Genomic DNA, 19,825 nt, shown 5'->3' on the forward strand with positions numbered 1-19,825 from the left:
TAGCGTTCAATCAGCAAGACATATCATATACTTAAAACATCCATAAGGCTTAGGAATCACTAAGTATTTCACAAAAAAGTTGTAAGTTTATTCAACATAAGTTGCGTTTTGTGTACAAAAGTATGATAAAATAAGATGCTCTACAGAACAGGTATATTGTATACACTTACTCATACACAATAACATAAATCCCACAGAATGTTTGTCTTTAATTAAAGTTTATTAGTAGTAATGTGATTGTCAGTTATTGCCTGATGAATTAATCGTTTTAATATAGATGGCCAATCTTTTAAAAGTTGATTTTGTATAGATAACTTTCCTTCGTTTGATTGTAATCCATTTTCGAAATTTTCTGACTAAAATGTTAAGTAAAATATTACTAGTTAGTAGTATATAATTTACTGTATTTTCAACAAAGACTAATAGTTATGAAACTACATGGTTATTAAGATTATTCATCCTCTTTAGAGACTTGCAGCTATATCAATAAAGTAAAATTTGGCATAGATTTTAGAACATATGGATATATTACTGACTGAATTTCTTGATTTAAAATAGTATTTAGTTCATTCTAGCATAAAACAATGAAGTAGTATTGTAGCTTACGAATGATAAAATCTGACCGAGTTCAATAATGTGCAGAGCGAATACAAGCGAACTTGTAAATCTATCAAGTCCAAACGATGAAGTAATGAGTTATTGGAGCTTTGAAGAAATAACTAAAATTACTATACTTAATGCGTTAATTATTTAATCACTAGGTTTTTATCTTGGAATTAATTCTCTAAATAAAAACAAGGAGAAGTCGATATTTTGATAATACTTCATCTTGTTCAAATGATCAGGTTTTGGATATGAAATATTCCCAGCTTAACCCTCTAACCGAGAGTTCGCTATTGACTGATGAACAATAATGTTTACAAAACATAACAAAATCACACAGAATGCCTAGAGTCAATGGGTTTTCCTATAAAACAATGTTTTTAATTAGCGGAATAGTTATTCTAAATTTTCTATCCATTGAAGTTAGTCCACTTATTCAATTGTTGTCAAAAAGTTTGTTAATCCAACTATGCAGTGATATAACTAAGCCTAGTGCGGTGAGGGCTACTTATGTCCATATAAGTAGTATATGGTGATGGTCAGACATAGAATGTATTTTGGCAGAAGACCGATAAGCAAAAAACTGAAATGAAGCGCGATTGGTAGGAAAATGCATAAACAATGAAATTAGAGAAGATGAACTGATATTTATAGAAGGAACAGTGAAGATTGAGACAATTGGTTGTTATTTTGCTAGTTAACTCTTTGTTGTATGGTTATCAGAATTTATTGAGATACTGTGTAATTTATGCTTAAATACATTCGATTGTCCTCTCAGGTCTTTTGTTCATTATTCTAGATTATACTAGATAGGATGAAATTGCATCTTAAGAAAAGAAGAATAAACATTTGAACACAATAATATGAATTTATCTTATCACACTGGATTCTCATTATAGTTCACAACAGTTTTTAAAGTCATAATTACAAATACAAGTTAATATACTTTGTCATTTGTTTTGTTTTAAAATATTATATAGAGGTTGTAAGTAGTTGATGAGAAATTAATGAAGCAAAATAAATCCATGCGATACTGTCTAAATCTTTCTCAGAAGATTGTATAGATTTTCGTACACTGGAAAGGATTACCCAGAACAGGGTTGGATGGAGTGTGCTGGTAGGCGGTCTATGCTTCTCCACGAGGGTTAACAAGCATAAGTAAGTAAGTTAATTATTCTAATTAATACTTCTTAACATAGTAAAAACATAACATTATATAAAATAATGTTCCATCTTAAGTACGAACATGTAATATTCATCGCCATTTTTTAGAAGAGTACTAATTTGGAAATTTAAACAGAAACTGTTCTTATTATTCTCAATCTATCAAAGAATGTAATGAATTGAAGATATTAACATTACCTTATTTACTTGTTTCAATGCTGGAGATATATTGTGGATACTACTTTGATTTTGTTTGAATCGATTTATTGAGCTTTCATTTATTTTGAATTTATTGGAAGATGAACGTCTTATTGAATCCACTGAATTGTCTCTAGTTACCTCATTATCATTATTTAGTTCTTTTTTTGTAAGTAATAAATTTTGTTGTTCAACAAAACGACTACAATTAACAAGAGTAGAAGTAGTATGTACCGATGTTGTCGCAATTGTTGCGTCAATATTGCGGTTGTTATTATTGATATTGTTATTATTATGAGAATTGAGTACTGTTCTTGGTAATGTTGGTGATGATATTGAATTGACCAACCTTAAACCAGAATCATCTATATTTACATCACTCATTGGAATTTTATTATTCATCATATTACTTATATTGTTGACAGTTTCTAATCTTTTATAAAAAGATTGATTGGATGTTGTGCAGTAGGAGTTGCGCATTTTTATTCTCTCGTAAAACAAACTGAATAGGTTTTTCGATTCATTTACTTCATTCGGTTTAATCTATTGTAAATTAAAGGTAATACCATATTATTAAGTCAAATCTCACATTTGAGGTTTAAAATATTTGAAATACTTTAAACTACTTACTAGTTATCAGTAGCACGTTTAATCACATAAAAAATAAGATATCTTAGGTAATACACAACACTGGAATTGTTCAGTCAGAGGAAATCTGAAAAAAATTCTTTTGTGGTTTACTTTTTGAGTTATAAATTTACGCGGAACTAATTGCGGCCTATTTCTAGAAGACCAAACTGTCAATGTAGTCATTCATAATTTATATATATAAGGCTGATAAGAAGCTTTAAAATATAATGAATTCAGGTTATTTTGAAAATTTTGTTCTTTTCTGTTTATGTATAAACATAGTTTTTACATGCCATTAAACTCAGTTTATCAAGAACGTATTCCAGAACTGTGTAAACTGACTCTGATTCACAGATTTTGGTCTCATATTTGTAAGTTCATGTTTCGAAAACTGCAACATCGATTATGCTTGATGGTAGTAGTTACCATATAATGCTGTATACTAAATTCTGGATGTTGGCTTATCAGAAATAAGACGAACTAAAATGTCAATACCCTCATTAGTATATCCCAGTTTTTCTCTTTTCGTTATGGATTTGTGATACCACATACACTGAATAAAATTATGAATTTTTGATCATCAGATTTATTCTTCGATGAGAGCAATAAGTTCAACTTCCGTAACCAGTCGACGATGGATACCTAATTAAAGGTAGATTTTTCTAAGCTCTTTCATGTTTGTAATTTGAAGATTTCCAGTAAATTAGCGCTCAGTCAGTTTGTACTCAATTTCTATTTGCTTTTTGCCCATAGTACATTATCAAGAAAAGAACAAACACAGTACCTAAGAAACTGTGTTTTTGAACGTATAATTCAAATTCGATGCTGCAGCAGAGATATAAAAGAACAATCTGTCCATATATCTTCTCTTTGGGACTATGATATTATCTTTTTAAATCAAAAGCCGACTGATGGATGCTTTAAGCATGAGTTTCCTCTGGACGAACCCAACAAGTATCTATCAGTTTAGTTGTTCTTATATAGGAGTTTATGTTGGGCCCCAAAACACACTCCCAATGTAAAACTATCAGTACATTTGCTCTTGAACACTTGTTAAACCCTGGTCATGTAGGCCATCCTGTAGTAGTTTTCAAAATCAACAAGGATACAGATCAGTAACCTACTAAACATGAAACCGTTGTCAAATCATTTCAAGATTGATCTGGATGTTTGAAAACAAAGTATCCAATACCTCTTTTTATCTCTGACTTAAAAAGAAGTCATTATTTTGATGATTTATTGGGTTTTATTTGTTCCTCGTGAACTTGTTTGCGGTATTTGTCAAGTGGACTAATATCTTCCGAATATTTTATCTTTCACCACCTTGCGGTTTCATATTACTCTTCAGTATACCATTTAATTTCTGCTTGATATTTGGAATATTTTTCAATAACATTTGAAATGACTCAATACTTGCCTTTTTCATTATACATTTACATGCCCTTAAAAGATATAGGTGAAACGGTATAGCTTTAGTAAGTTACTTAGTGCAAGAGAAAATATCAGATGCATAATATTAATCTTAGTTGTATTTGACACACCTGCTTTCCTCTTGACTACATCCAGATAACTTCATTTTTCAAGATTTGCCAACCTTTTTAGATGTCTGTTCGATCTTTGAAATAAGGTCTAGCTTTAATGTAACTCTATCCTTTTAAATTCAATAATTTTGAATTGACTTTCAAACGCTGAATTCTGAATTTCTGCGGTGTCTATAGTGAGAATCTGAGATAAATATTTGCCTTCAGAATGCAAGGTTTGCTTAGGTTTTCAATTTAATAATAAATGACAGAACAAAGTTTCAGTTATATAACCATTAAAATTCGTAGCAACTCTAAATAGCCGTTTTGTCCCAATATGACACTCTTCAGTGCAATGCGCATCTAACACGATATCAATGATTCATTTTTATTCGTATATCAATTCATCGAATGGTGATGACAAATATCAGTCATTATTACCTCATTCTAAGAGTCTAGTGAATTTCGAATCGACAGAGTATTCAGTTTGTACTAATTAAGCTAGATTAATTAATATAAAAACTTTTTACAATGGAAGAAATTCAGCAATTCAAAATAATGCCTTTCTATCAGTGTTGAATGATAACTATTGTTATTAAATTTCAATATAAACGCTTTGTATAGTTGATGCTAATTGATCGTAAAAAGAAATCTTTTTGATTCAGGGAAAGATCGTATTACCTGTTATAGCATTAAATTATAGCGTTTAATTAATTAATTCTTTACAATGTAATTATTCATATAGTTTACAGAAGTCTTTTTTGAACACATAAATATTGATACAAAGGGGCACCAGATATATATGCGCTACACAAATCTCATTCGATTTGTGTGAGGGCTGTGATACTACCCGGGTACCCAAACCGAAGCAGGTGGTTTTCTGAGGGAGCCACGCTCGGAGCCTATGACCTAAAGATCTGATCCACAATGCAGTAGAGCATCGTGAGGAGATGCAGTCCCATGGTACCCGTGACTAACGATTGGTTCATACGCCATTTGTTCCTTCAGGATACTGGAACCCATGTGCACCATTGGTTTGGAATCAGGTTTTCCGACTCTCCTAGATGGACTTTCCATGTCCACCTACCCTTCTAAAGCGCCGGACATTCGCTTTTCGTCCTCTCACTTTCGTAAACAACACCCCCGTCACGAGAAGGCAGTGAGTAGGACTTCCGTGGCAGAGGTTGTATATGCGTGGAGATGTGAGAGCATTTCGAGAGGGAGAGCGGACTCTCACCACTCTCGACCGTACCAGGGCATTTGAGGGCTCTATGAGTATTATTTGATTGTTGTAAATTATATATATATATATATTACTTACAAGTTTGCCGTCTAAAAATGTTAAATTTAATGAATCAGCAAGACTCCATATGATAAATGAACGCCATAATTGACCAGATTGTTCAACAATTGGATTACCATTTGAACCAGTTATATGTAATGCAGTTAAATATTCAAAATCAATTAGATCAGTAACTTGATGCAAATATTTAAGTTGATTATTTTCAAGATTTAATTCCTGTAATATACGCATGATAGAAAAAACTCTGGAGATAGTTTTCATCATAAATCGAATTTATCTGAATAACCATTGAAAAACTAAAAAAAACATTGAAGTACTGTTCTATCCTAGTTAGAGACTTTGAAATAGTGGAGATGATTAGTATTTTAGGTTGATAATGTTATTCAGTAAGACAGCAAATGTTTCACAATTCAAGTCATTCAGTCCAGAAAATACATCATCAAATGTTTTGGACCCCTCCTTAGTTCCCACTTTTAGAGCACAAGTGGCTGAAGTCAAGAAATTTAGATCTCGTGGATATAGGAGACTATTCACTTGTTGAATCGTAATTCAATCATACATATTTATAACTTCTGTTCATTTGTGATATAATACAGTCCTCATTCAATATTATCTATGAGTTATTGCCTTATTAGAGAGTTACATCTTCCCACAAGAAGTCCTAGAAATTTATTTTGAAACAAATGGGGATCATTGGATTTTGCCTCGGCTATTCAGTTGTACCCTACTCTTGATAATACTATGGTCTCATGTGTATCTCAACCACCAGTCAGTAACACGAATTTCCACTACCTCATTTGATAAGGTTCCAATACCTCATTCAATATTTCATCACCCTTATCATCACCTACCTGTACTCTTTGAAGTACGTACTGATGACGTTATTTGGAAGAACGATGAAAGCTTAAAGATCACAATACCTACAGTAATTTTTTTATTCAAACACATAAATATTGGTACAGGGGTGCACCAAATATAAGTGCAACACACTCCGTCATTCGATTTGAGTGAGGGCTGGAATACTTCCCGGGTGCCCAAACCGAAGCAGGTGGTTTTCTCACGGGGCCACTCTCGAGCTTTCAACCTTGAAGTCTAACCCACAAGACAGTGAAGAAACGTTAAGAGATACAGTCCCATGGTAGCCGATGACCAACAATGGTCCCTCATAATACTGGAGCCCATTTGCACCATTGGTTTGGAATGAAGGTTTCCCAACTCCTTTAGATGGATCCTCCGAAACCCACAAACGCCATTAAGGCATCGAACACTCGCTTTTTCGTCCTCTAGATTTCGCAAACAATACCCATACCACGAGAAGTCAGTGGGTAGAACTCCTCCGGGAGTGGCCATATACACGCGACCATGTAAGAACATTTCGAGAGGGGAAACGAACTCTCCCCACCCTCGACCGTACGAGGTCATTTTAGAGCTATATAGTTGTAAATTACTGACCTAAACATATATACTATGGCATTTTATTGCTAATATAATGGCAATGACCATTCATGCATAGCTATAAGTCTAGATAAGACTAACTATCATATAATATTATGAGGATAGAGATTATTTCCGTAAAATAGTCGATTTTATTGTACATATATTTAACAGTAAATAATTCCCGTCTTATACGTTATAAAGTTATATAACCTAATTATCATCTATGCTCTTTTACTTACATAGTCATTTATTTAATTTAGCTAACAATTAGTGTAAACTACTGAATTACATAACAACAAACGACTGATTACCTCTAATTGTGGTAGTAATTCATGTAGTTTACTTATACAATTTACAAATTCATTCCAATTCACATTTCTAATAGTTAACTTCACAATACGATTGAAGTTTAACAATTTCAATGAATGATTACTTTCTTTTCTTTCAATTTCATTATCCTCATTTTCATCATCGTCATCTCTAGATATAATGGCATTATTATTATCATTAATATTATTATTTGATTGGACATATTGTAAATGATTGACCAGTGATGAAAAACAATCAAACTTGATTGCATTTTCTGTTGATTCGTTTGTTTGTTTCTCAAATTTACTGTCGTTTTCAATGACATTCGATAGTTTATGCACATTATAATCATTATCGTCATCATCTACATTGAATACTGTTGTAGAAAGAATTCCTTCTAAGACTAAATGAGTTAATCCTTTCAGAGAATATGTAAATTTTAGTAAATTATTTTTTGTTGATGGAATCAAAGGAAATAGAACACTTTCATCTGTCAATGTTCCAATCGAACTGTAACCAACCATATTATTATTACTATTACTATTATCACTACTGTTTATCTCAACATTAACATTTGTGACTTCTTCTGTCCAGTTGTCTTCACCCTCCTTCATTTGATTTATTGTTGATGTAGGAGAAAAATACTGTAGATCCGAATGGATTGACCATAATGATAAATTTGATTGAATTAGATTAGATAGGTTATTTGAAAGATATGCTAAATTCTGTTCATTTCGAGATAGTGTTGAATCATTATAATTCATTAATGCTGTAAGATTTTCGGTGGATGAGTTTATGGAACTGAGAAAAAAAATGAAACCGTGAATAAAGTGAATAGCATACAAGTTGTATTATATTAACTACATAAATATATGAGAGAGCTTTTTATGATTAACAGATTGATTTTGATTTTTCGGCCGGGATAAAGAAATCAATGTGCACAATAGAATTTATACTGTACATCTGTATTTGTGATAGTTTCGTGTTTATTTCATCTGGGTGCTCTATTAAGAAGCTTTCATTGTTTTCTAGGTTATTATTATTTCACTATCTACTTTAAGCATCATATTTCTTTTAAAGCATACAGTATAGTGGATTTCTTGAAACTAATGAGTTTTATAGTTTTCATCACAGACTAACCACAGCTAGACAATCATTGAAAACCAGGAAGAAATGGACAGCTGTTTGTCCTATTTTGGGACTTCAAGGAAATATGCGTTTACTCATCTATGGTTTATACCTACCGATGGCATTGGGAAATGATTGAGCAATATTGCTAATTGATTGAAGTTAGACATGTAGACGATTGAATATCGAACCAGTAATCTAAAGTTTGAGTGCTCGCCAGGGAACCTGGGCGTTTTCATTTCTGTCCTCAGTTGTGTTGTGGATGTGTGGTGGGTGACTGCTTCACACCTGTAGATGTGTACTGTTCAGAAGTTCCATACTAGGACAAAACAGATGTTCTGTGCTTTCAGATTTTTGAGGGTTGTCCTATTGAGGTCATCTTGTGAAGTAAAGTAGGAGATATTTTTTATGCGCATATGAATTACTTTGATAGGTAAATATTCATTTGATTAATTCGAAACGCAATGACAAATATTTCGATTTCAGGGTTAACTTTATCTTTTTATGGCAATATCAAAGAATACATCAATTAGACACCACAATACATTGGACAGACTTATCAATATTGGGAAATAAATATAACATCAAAAAGTAACCTACTAAACGATGAGTTAATATTTCCTAGTTGATCTTAACATCTAGACCACTGAACTGACATCCAACAGTGTTAATGTCTAACTTCCATCAATTCATGATCTTGTGCAATCATTCATCTATTGTTCCGTCTCTACCCGACACGGATCAAATTCCATTGGTCACAGCGTACTGTTCAGGGGTCCTAAACTAGGACGAAATGGACTTCCAGTGCTTCCAGGTTTCCAATGGTGGTCGTGCTTAGATCGACTCATGAGTTCAACCATTAAAGTTACTACAATTTCCACAAACCCCCACTCTGGTATTATTATGATCATTATTACCTCAATTAACAAGACGAAATTCTCCTACTATGCATTTCATTCACATGATTTATTTTCCTCTTGTTATACTATTATTATACAGATAGTGATTTGACACTTTACTTCAAATCATTCTGACCTCTAATAAATAACCCTTTTAATTTACAAATAACAAAAATTTGAAGGGTTTATGTCGTGACGGATGCAAACGTTCACTGTTATTAACATATAACACTGTCAAATTCATTAATGGATGCCTTGTTTTGGCCTTTGTAAAATATCATAATTATGGACTTGTAACTGTAGAGTCTGATGATGAAGTTATTGAAAACAATTGTTCGCTCAAATATACATCAAATTTATAACTAACTTATCAACAGAATTTGCTCTAAGTATACTATCATGCTGTTCCTTTTCTTTGAAATAATTCAACAGTTCATGAACAATATTTGTTGTTGTTGTCGTCGTAAGTTGTTGTTCATCTGGAAAATGTTGTTTATTTTCCAATAAAAACGAAATCGGTACATTTCTTTTAAGTAAACATTGTTCATCCATATTCATTTTATTGATTGCTTTACTAGGATTAGGCTTTAAAAATAAAAAAAACTAGCGTAAAGAAATCGAGTTAACTGTCTTAAAGACATCCAAAGATAAACAAAAATGTTAACAATAATCTAAATGTGATTGAATAGTTTCACATTATTTGAGCACCGAGTTGATGTGAGACATTAAGGAGGCAGAACATATGGAACTCAAAACATCTGTCAACTAACTTCAAAGTGAGAATTTTCAATACGAACGTCAAGACAGTCCTGCTATACGGAGCTGAAACGTGGAGAACTACTACGACCATCATCAGGAAGGTACAAGTATTTATAAACAGTCCTCTACTCAAAATACTCCACATTCACTGGCCGGATACTATCAGCAACAGTGTTTTATGGGAGAGGACAAACCAGCTTCCAGCTGAAGAGGAAATTAGGAAAAGACGTTGGAAGTGGATAGGACATACATTAAGGAAACCACCAATGTGCATTACAAGGCAATCCCTAACTTGGAATCCGGAAAGGAAGCGGAAAAGAGGAAGGCAAAAGAACACATTATGCCGGGAAATAGAAGCAGATATGAAAAGGATGAATAACAACTGGAAGGAACTGGAAACGATTGCTTGGGACAGAGTTGGAAGGAGAATGCTGATGTGCAGCCTATGCTCCTCGACGAGGGTTAACAGGCGTAAGTAAGTAAGTAATTAAGGAGGAAGAACGTATTTGTAAAATCCCAGCGAATCAATATGAAATAAATCAAAATTCATTCGCTGAGATTTTACAAACACATTCTTCATCCTTAATCATCTATTTTCCTCAGAATAGTTTTTTATAATCTGTTTCCATAGAAAATATCTGGCTATGATAAGTAGCTAACCATCCTTCATTAAAGTATTTTTGCACACAATATGGAACAGTTACTTAAAGGCTTTATAATACTTTAAACAGAATGCTTGGGTACAATTACAAACTCTACATTCCCATTACATTTTCTAAATTTGTGAGAAAAAGACTAGATGTTTTAAAATTTGTCGATCTACTAAAGCCTTTGACAGAGACATTCTACCATATAATTATAATAAATTATTTCCTGTTGACGTTACTTTACATATCTGCCAGTTATCTCTATCATTAAATAATCTTTTTAGAATGTGTTTATTTCGTATTCTACGCTTTTCTGTTTGAGTAACTCACTGATTATACAAAAACTTATACATCAAGTCATAGTGTATACCATCTTTCTATATTTATTTATTTATTTAACTAGGTTAGTCTTGATATTAATGTTTCAACCAATGACTAATGGACTGAAATTCGGCTACATTAATGTACTTAATGCATTTCGATGTCATATTCTTTATCCCATTGAATAATTATTTTACTTCAAAAGGATATCGGTCTCTCATGGCACCAAATGCCTTGGTACGGTCGAGAGTGGAGAGAGTCCGCTCTCCCTCTCCAGATGCTCTCACATCGCCACGCGTATATAGCCTCTACCAGAGAAGTCCTACTCACTGCCTTCTCGTGACGGGGGTGTTGTTTACGAAAGTGAGAGGACGAAAAGCGAATGTCCGGCGCCTTAATCGGGTCAGTGGACACGGAAAGTTCACCTAGGGGAGTTGGAAAACCCTCATTCCAAACCAATGGTGCACATGGGCTCCAGTATCCTGAAGGAATAAATGGTGTATGAATCAATTGTTGGTCACCGACTACCATGGGTCTGCATCCCCTTACGATGCTCCACTGCCTTGTGGATCAGATCTTTAGGTCAAAGGCTCCGAGTGTGGCGCCCTTAGAAAACCACCTGATTCTGTTTGGGCACCTTGGCAGTATCATAGCCCTCACACAAATCAGATGAGATTTGTGTGGCCCATATGTATCTGGTGCCCGTTTGTACCAATATTTATGTGTTTAAATAAATAAATAAACTCTCATGTGAAGAGATGATGAGTAATTAACTTCTCATCTTAGATATATATGTATTATTACGAGAGATAGTTCAATTACATGCTACATTCGCATAAAGCTTACTAGGATAGGTAAGTGCCTCAGTTTTTCCTGATATTTTACAGATCAATACAACAAAGGGTTGTTAAAAGACTTATTCACTATGATTAATCACATTTGCACAACTATAGTATTAAAGTTAAAGCAAAGTTGTTAACCGAAAAATTGATGCAAAGTGAATATTCATTAGATTTTGAAAATCAATGTGAAGACAGCATTATTCCGATGCCTACTACATTTTCGGCACTCATAAAGGTATATCTTCATCACCTGACAACTTGGAACTGAATCGGGTAGCCTTGATCTGAGACAAAGGCCTAAATTTTACTCAGCCAAACTCATCAGTATTGAAAAGGCGATTTTCATGCATAACCATTAACTAAAAAAAGCATGGAAACTAGAGTTAGATCCTGGTGTGTTTTTCAGTTCACATATATACATGGACACAAATAGAGGGAGGCGTAATCATGACCTACATGTAAGGTGGTTGGACAGGTATCGGATTGGCTAAAAAACAAATAGAATCCAATGCTTTGATAAGAACATATGATAAATAAATATCTTTATCCATTGTCGAATATTTAGTTGAAATGGGTCATAAAGTTGATTTCAAACCAGTCATTCGTAGTGTTGTATAAAAATACATTGGGACAAGTACAGCTCTCCATTGAGACTTTAGAGATTCGAAGATTCGAACTGTCTTTGATGACTCAAAAACACTTTGTACTCTAAATCTATCCTCGTGATATTCATTTTAAATCTAACGTTCAGAGTTTTGTGGTTTATGTTCTCTTTACTGTTTTTGTTGATCCTGTGCCCTCATTCATTAATCTTGACCTTTTCTTTTGCATATCAACATCATGATAAATCAATGTCTTATCAGATTAATTTAAATGCATCGTCCTAATTTATCACATAACTTTGTTATCACATTGAATTATCTAAATATATAGCTCTGTTTTTTCTAATGTTAATATTTTGTATTTGTATATATTAGACTAAAGATTGTAATACTTCATATTCACAGTATGTTTACGATGAACTAGATCCCAATCAAAAATATCAACAACAGGATAATCCAAACTATTTCCAATTGAATTATACTTATTACTTTACGCTGATAAAATTGACGCACTTATTTCTTGAGGTTGTATCCGATTGTCAAGATGCCATGGAAATAGACATGATTATATATTATTCTAAGAAAGTTTATTTAAACTACGTTTGCTAAAATAATTTTAGACGTATTATACTCATTATATGTTAGAAATAAATATTGAATCAACTTGAAAACGCAAAGAACAAATATAGAATAACTACTGGGGTAACTATATTAGGCTGACGAACCAATCGAATTTAAGATTGATGCTCTTGAATTTTCAGACGAAATTTAAAATATCATGATAGGTAGCTTGTAGCTCACTAAGAACTAAGTAAAAATGTTTATATTTAGTCCCCGATATACTTAGAATTGATAAATACAACAATAAAGAAAATATGACAGAGTGAAAGTTGAGTTACAAGAAATATTTACTACAGATGTAGAATGTTTACAAAAATGATGATTTCTCATTGAACGTACGTGAGACGACCATTTCAAGCTGTAAACTCTCTTGGACAGTAAATCCCTTCAACTCAGTTCACATGTTAGCCTACATTCAAGAATTAATCTATACATTATGTCAAACTAGCCATTATTCAAAAAAAAGCGAAATCATCGATTAGCACGATTAGTAAGAACTTACTTTTAACGGATAAACAGTTGTATTGTCTTTGAAAAATCTTTTATCACTTGATATCATCTTCCGATAAGTTGGATCAGATACAATGGGATTTCCATCCAAAGTAACTTGAGCAAATAAATTTAAATTGGTTAGACCACTAATCTGTGACCAACTGAAATCAAATAGGGGAAAAGTGTAGTAAGTTGTACCATATGTAATCTTAGCAGACTCATGTACAATAAACAGACAGTTTCATATAATATCCATTTGATTACATGAACAAACTGATTGTTGGATGAACACCAATTTCATTCCAAATGTTTTGTTCGTTATTGAGTAAAGTCTATCAATCAGTAAATTAGTAAGAAGAAGCCTAACTATATATTGACATTTTAAAAAGATTAGATAGAAGTTTCAGCTTCTGATTTAAATGCGTACTTTTAAGTTGTTTGAATAAATTCACTGGATAGATTATTATTTACTGAAAATTCTCATTTTAAAATTTAGTAAAAAATGCACCAGTCGAGCGAAGAAGTTTCTTTTCAATGAGTTTTCTATCATCGCTCTACACTAATACCTATATATAATTTACAACAATCAAATAATACTCATAGAGCCCCCGAATGCCCTGGTACGGCCGAGAGTAGGAAGAGTCCGCTCTCCCTCTCCAGATGCTCTCACATCGCCACGCGTATACAGCTACTTCCACAGAAGTCCTACTCACTGCCTTCTCGTGACGGGGGTGTTGTTTACGAAAGTGAGAGGACGAAAAGCGAATGTCCGGCGCCTTAATCGGGTCAGTGGACACGGAAAGTTCACCTAGGGGAGTTGGAAAACCCTCATTCCAAACCAATGGTGCACATGGGCTCCAGTATCCTGAAGGAATAAATGGTGTATGAATCAATTGTTGGTCACCGACTACCATGGGAATGCGTCTCCTTACGATGCTCCACTGCCTTGTGGATCAGATCTTTAGGTCAAAGGCTCCGAGTGTGGCCTCCTAAGAAAACCACTTGCTTTGGTTTTGGCACCCGGGCAGTATCACAGCCCTCACACAAATCAGATGAGATTTGTGTGGCGCACATGTATCTGGTGCCCGTTTGTACCAATATTTATGTGTTCAAATATTTAAAAAATAAGTTACATTACGCAATAATTATATAGTGAATAATTGATCATAAAATAATATTGAGTAAATAGAAGAAAGATTATAATAACCAAAGTAATTATTCGAAGAATCAAACAGTTGCGACGTTGAATGATATATAAAAAGAAGGAACTAATAAACTATTTTGATGAAAAGGTCAGTATTATAGTAGTTACGTAAGAATCAAGGGACGAATGTTGAGTGTATGTAAAATACAGAAGTTGTAGAAATTAGAAAATAGTCTAAGCATTTTTAAAGGAAATGGTTCCATCAACATATTGTTGGAGCAATCGTTGGACTTCATTGAATCACTTTTCCTCTATAAATTTCGATTGCTTTTAAAATATGTGCATGAAATCATATTATCACGGGGTAATGATTCTTCACAATCACAAGCCAGTTATTATCTTCTGATATTCTTCCTGTTCAGTGATATAGATCGTAATGTATGTGTAGGAAGGGGGAAGAAAAACATTATTATTCTCTAAGTGGATAACGCGATAACGTCTAAAGCGAAATGTATTAAGTTCGAGTCTCTGAGTGAACATCAACCCTGAGATGCAGGTACATCGAGCTGACGTGTCCCATATAGGACGAAACGGGAATCCTGGATTCAACTGCTAGCCACCATCATCGCTTATAATACTTATGACTTAAGGCAATACACACAGTATGTACATATGCCAATGAGAGACTGATCAGTTGTAGTCCTAAACATCAATAGGAAAATTCAAAAAAACAATACAAAATAATTAGTTATTCTCTAAACATCTGCGTTATTCAATGCAATCCATTGGTTGTAATCATTTCAGTTCCTTCCATCATAATACGTAGCCCCATTTTATGATGAATTTTTTCTCACTATTAAATATTACATCTGATTATTTAAAGAAGTATGACTTTCAAAAACTAACATTTATATCTTGATAAAGTATGTCAAAAGACAGAACTCTACAACTTTATCAAATTATCATCATTACTCATTCAAATCTTCTGATGTATTAATAATGGTAATTGTCCTACAAGTGTATAATGTTTTACGTATTTTTTTTATAGAAATGAAAAAAAGTAACAACTGTGAGTTACTTCAGAGATATCATGCCCAATTAAATTACTTACAGAGTATTTCACTGAATTAAACTATAAAATATGAAGTGATTAGAATGAGAAGAAATGAGCACAAATCGATAATAGTTAAGTAAATTGTACGTAAAATGTAAGTCCTTAAGTTGGACAGTACCGATTTAACCTGATTATTGTGTATTAAAGATGGAAATAGTTTCATGAAAAAAGTTAGTTTCAGTTGAACAAAATGTAAAAAGTCAGGTACTATGTCATAATTATTTCATTTTAATTAATAAGAGACTGACCAGTTGCAGTCCTAAACATCAATGAAAAGATACAAACAAACAATACTGAGTGAATTTAAACTTCACCCCATTGCACAAACAAGTGGCTATCAGGACTCAGTAGCTGAGTGGATAACACGATGGCATTTGAAGTGAAAGGTACTGGGTTCGAGTCCCAGAGTGAACATCAACTCTGAGATGCAGGTACATCGAGCAGACGAGTCCCAAATGGGACGAGACGCGCGTCCTGGATTCCACTGCTAGCGACTATCCATCTTTGCTTATACTTTTAATTTTTGTTATATCAACTTATAAATGATCAAATATGATAGACAAAAAAGATCTGTATACTTTTAAAGTTATTGCAATAAATTTCAAATTAATACTTTAGATATTTGTTAGAAATATACCTCACCTCAATGAACTTTTAATTCTTTTTAGTAAGATCAACCAACAGTTTATAATATTCAGTCAGTCAGTCAGCTACAACGTAGGACCAGGCATATATATGCATCGGTCCAAGTTGACATACCTCATTAGCACAAGATGAACATCAAATTCATAGAAGTAGTTAATTTAGTGGTGGTAATATATAAAAGATAGGTTGTATATAAGGATATAGTATAGGAAGGAACAAAGTTTTGTAGCAATTTTAATCTCAAGGTTTAAGGGAAGATAAACAATGTATACACCTACGCCATTGTGATCGATTCTGAGTCATGTCACCTAGAGTTTCCAACCATTGGTTACGATAGTCATGAGGACCCCAACCAATATCTATTTTAACAGTAAGTAATACTTTACCATTATTCAAATTAATATGTATGATATATAGAAAATTATTACAGAGAATAATTATAGAAATTTACCTTTTAATATGATTAAAACTTAAAAATATCCAAATTAATTTTGGAACATTATCAATAGGTTCAATAAGTAGTATATTATTATGTCTTAAATTTAATTCAGTTAATGAAATTAATCCAGATAAACCAGTAACAGTGGTAATATAATTAAATGATAAATTTAAACAATATAATTTTTTTAAATGTATTAAATTTTCAATTATTTGAATTTGATTATGATTTAAATCAAGTACATTAAGGTTATATAGATTGTTTAGAGCACAAATTTGTTTAATTTGATTATTTCCTAATAATAATATACGTAAAGAATATAAAGTTTCAAGACCATTCATTGTTGTTAATTGATTATCTGATATATTTAAATAAACAAGTTTTGTAAGATGGTGTAAATGTTCAATTCGATGAATTTGATTATATTGAAGACTTAAAAAGTGACATATTTCATTTGAATCAATGATTGGACAAGTTTTTAAGTTCATTCTATGGAAAGAAGGAAAGAAAATATTGGGGGCGGGGATTGAATAACGACATTTACATCACAATAAATGATTAAAAAGGAATACATGTAACTTGGATAATGATACTTTCTGTAATATTGATTTACTTATACTCTAGAAATCAGTACTCTCTGTTCACAATTGTAAACAAGTGTATTGTAGTGAACAGAACACCGGTTGGGGACAATCGAATGTATTTAGACACAAATTATAGACTATCTCACTAAACAATTAATTTTCAAAATAACAATCAATTGTCTCAATGTTGACTGTTTCTTCTGCAAATATAAGTCCATCTTCTCTGATTTCATTGTTTATGAATTTTCCTACCAATTGCGCTTCATTTCAGTTCTTTCCTTATCGGTCTTCTGCCAAAATACATTCTATGTCTGACCATCGCCATATACTACTTATATGGATGTAAGTAGACCACACTACAGTATATGCACACACACACACACATGAACGGTTCAATCATGCACTTTGAAAATTTCTTTAGTTGAAATGTTCAAAGTCTAAGATTTATTTACAAATATTTTATTCTTAGATTAGTTTTTTTTTAAATTATTAACCGCTAGCATGTTTACCATTTAGTTAAAAATAGTTATCTGAGTTCCCCTAACTTTTAATAGCTATTTCAATCATATTGACTTGTGGTGTTAAATGATTTCACCTATCTTAGAAACTTATAACTGTTTCATTACAGCTCATTCAATATCTTTGGTGAAAAAAAGTTACTAATTAAGAAATGTATAGTTTAATTAAATGTAAATAGTTATGTGTAAATTCACGACATCACTGATTTGTGGGGAAACCATCAGATTAATAGAATGTTTACTTGAATATATCTTTATGTCAAAAGCCTAAAAAGATGCCTTCGATAGATAAATATAAATGTTGCACGATTCTATTAACTTGACCTGATTCATGGTTGAAAATTCTTTGAGTCATTTTCTAAATGTCCTTCATATTCAAGACAACTCAGTTATACTGATCAGTTGAATTGAAGTATTGTCTATCCTTATGAAACTAATAAGTTCAGATTGACCAAACCTTGATCATTAGCTTTGGAAATATCCAAATGGGGAAACCTATCAGAAATGTAACGGTGAAATTAAGGAATAATTGCACCGTATCCATTCAGTAGGTAAACTATAAAAGTACCTACAATTAAATTTTAGCAGTTCAACTGAACAGTAATTTACTCGTTAAGATATGCAAAGATTATCTTTTCAATTCATATGAAAGTGATTTGTTCTAGTATTCAGAGACTAAGACAAATCAACCACTTGGTTCACTACATATCCTGTTGATCGACAAGGAAAACTGATGTGAACAGAGAAACAAGAAGTCTTGACAAACTACGGAAGCTATTTTTGGGGACGTTATTTCATTTAATTCAAGGCTTGTAAAACTGCAACATTTACTTTTACCCCTAGTCTATTCTACAGATCATAAGCTTTCGTTTGATGTATGATTCACCGCCATAGCATTCTCTGTTTCAAAGCTATTGTAATTTAGACGTATCCTTTTGTACTCTATTTTCTACTCTAATCCCCCAGTTTTGAACATAATTGTATTTTCCTAATTATTGTACGTTGTGTTCAGGTTAGACATCTATTTACTCATGTATCTTTTTACACTAATCTGAATTCGGAATATGGGGTACCAGATCGGGATTGGAATAAAGCGAGTAGTGTTCCAGTTGTCTTGTCTTCCCTCTCTCTTGCGTGCTTGTCAGCCAATCGGGGATATAATAGTTTTCTTCTTTCTACCCCACTTCGAACTCATGCATACTAGTCTCAAGGTTAAGCCAGTCAGTCTATCGCGTCAAGGTCTTAATCTACATTAGACAAGTTATCCTCGGCACGAAAGTGGGTAGACAGATCAAGGACGTAACAAAAACTTTTTCCCATCTTAATCATATTCTCCAAATAAAGCTGACTTCTCGCAGTTCACTATTCTATCTGTGAATCATTAAAAAAGAACGAAAATCAAGGTATCAGGATAACCAAATCATTACTTACTGTTCATAACATAGGATTGTTTGTTTTCTGACACTATCATCTTTCATGAAAACAGTGGACATTTCACTTGATAAAATGTCTTCATCATTCAATAAATCATAGTTATTTTTGGATGGTTTATTACTGTCTTTTTCATTATTTTTCATCAATGTATCTTTTGAGCATAAATTAGTGGTAGTTAATTTTGTTGCTGTATTTCTCAGTTTGATTGAATCTCTAGATCCTTTTAGTGTAAACGATGAAAGTGAAGAAGACGAGGATAGTGATAATGATGATCGTGGTAGTGAACATGAATTTAATTTTTGTCGTTGAAGTTGTTGTTGGTGATGATGATGATGATTCAATGTCTTTTTCACATCTTCGTTCACTTGTTCGCTGCTTTTATTTTTCTGTGTGCATGATAATGATGATTCAACAGAACGATTCAATTGTATAGGTGTTTTTTTGTAATTATTTAAGTTTGTACTTAAATAAC

The 19,825-nt window shown here is 32.6% G+C and overlaps 1 protein-coding gene across 1 annotated transcript; it reads right to left on the bottom strand.

The window, feature by feature from the left end:
- Positions 1-212: 212 nt before the first annotated feature.
- Positions 213-19,496, bottom strand: Smp_144190 (hypothetical protein; the record flags this gene model as incomplete). The annotated part of the gene is made up of 8 exons (XM_018795085.1): positions 213-356; positions 1,975-2,508; positions 5,437-5,634; positions 7,167-7,335; positions 7,426-7,582; positions 7,769-7,965; positions 16,830-17,306; positions 19,351-19,496. The coding sequence occupies 8 exons, from the start codon at positions 19,494-19,496 to the stop codon at positions 213-215; spliced, it is 2,022 nt and encodes a 673-aa protein (XP_018649433.1).
- Positions 19,497-19,825: the final 329 nt, after the last annotated feature.

Source organism: Schistosoma mansoni, chromosome 1 (genome assembly GCF_000237925.1).
Source record: "Schistosoma mansoni strain Puerto Rico chromosome 1, complete genome".
Taxonomy (NCBI): Eukaryota; Metazoa; Platyhelminthes; class Trematoda; order Strigeidida; family Schistosomatidae; genus Schistosoma; species Schistosoma mansoni.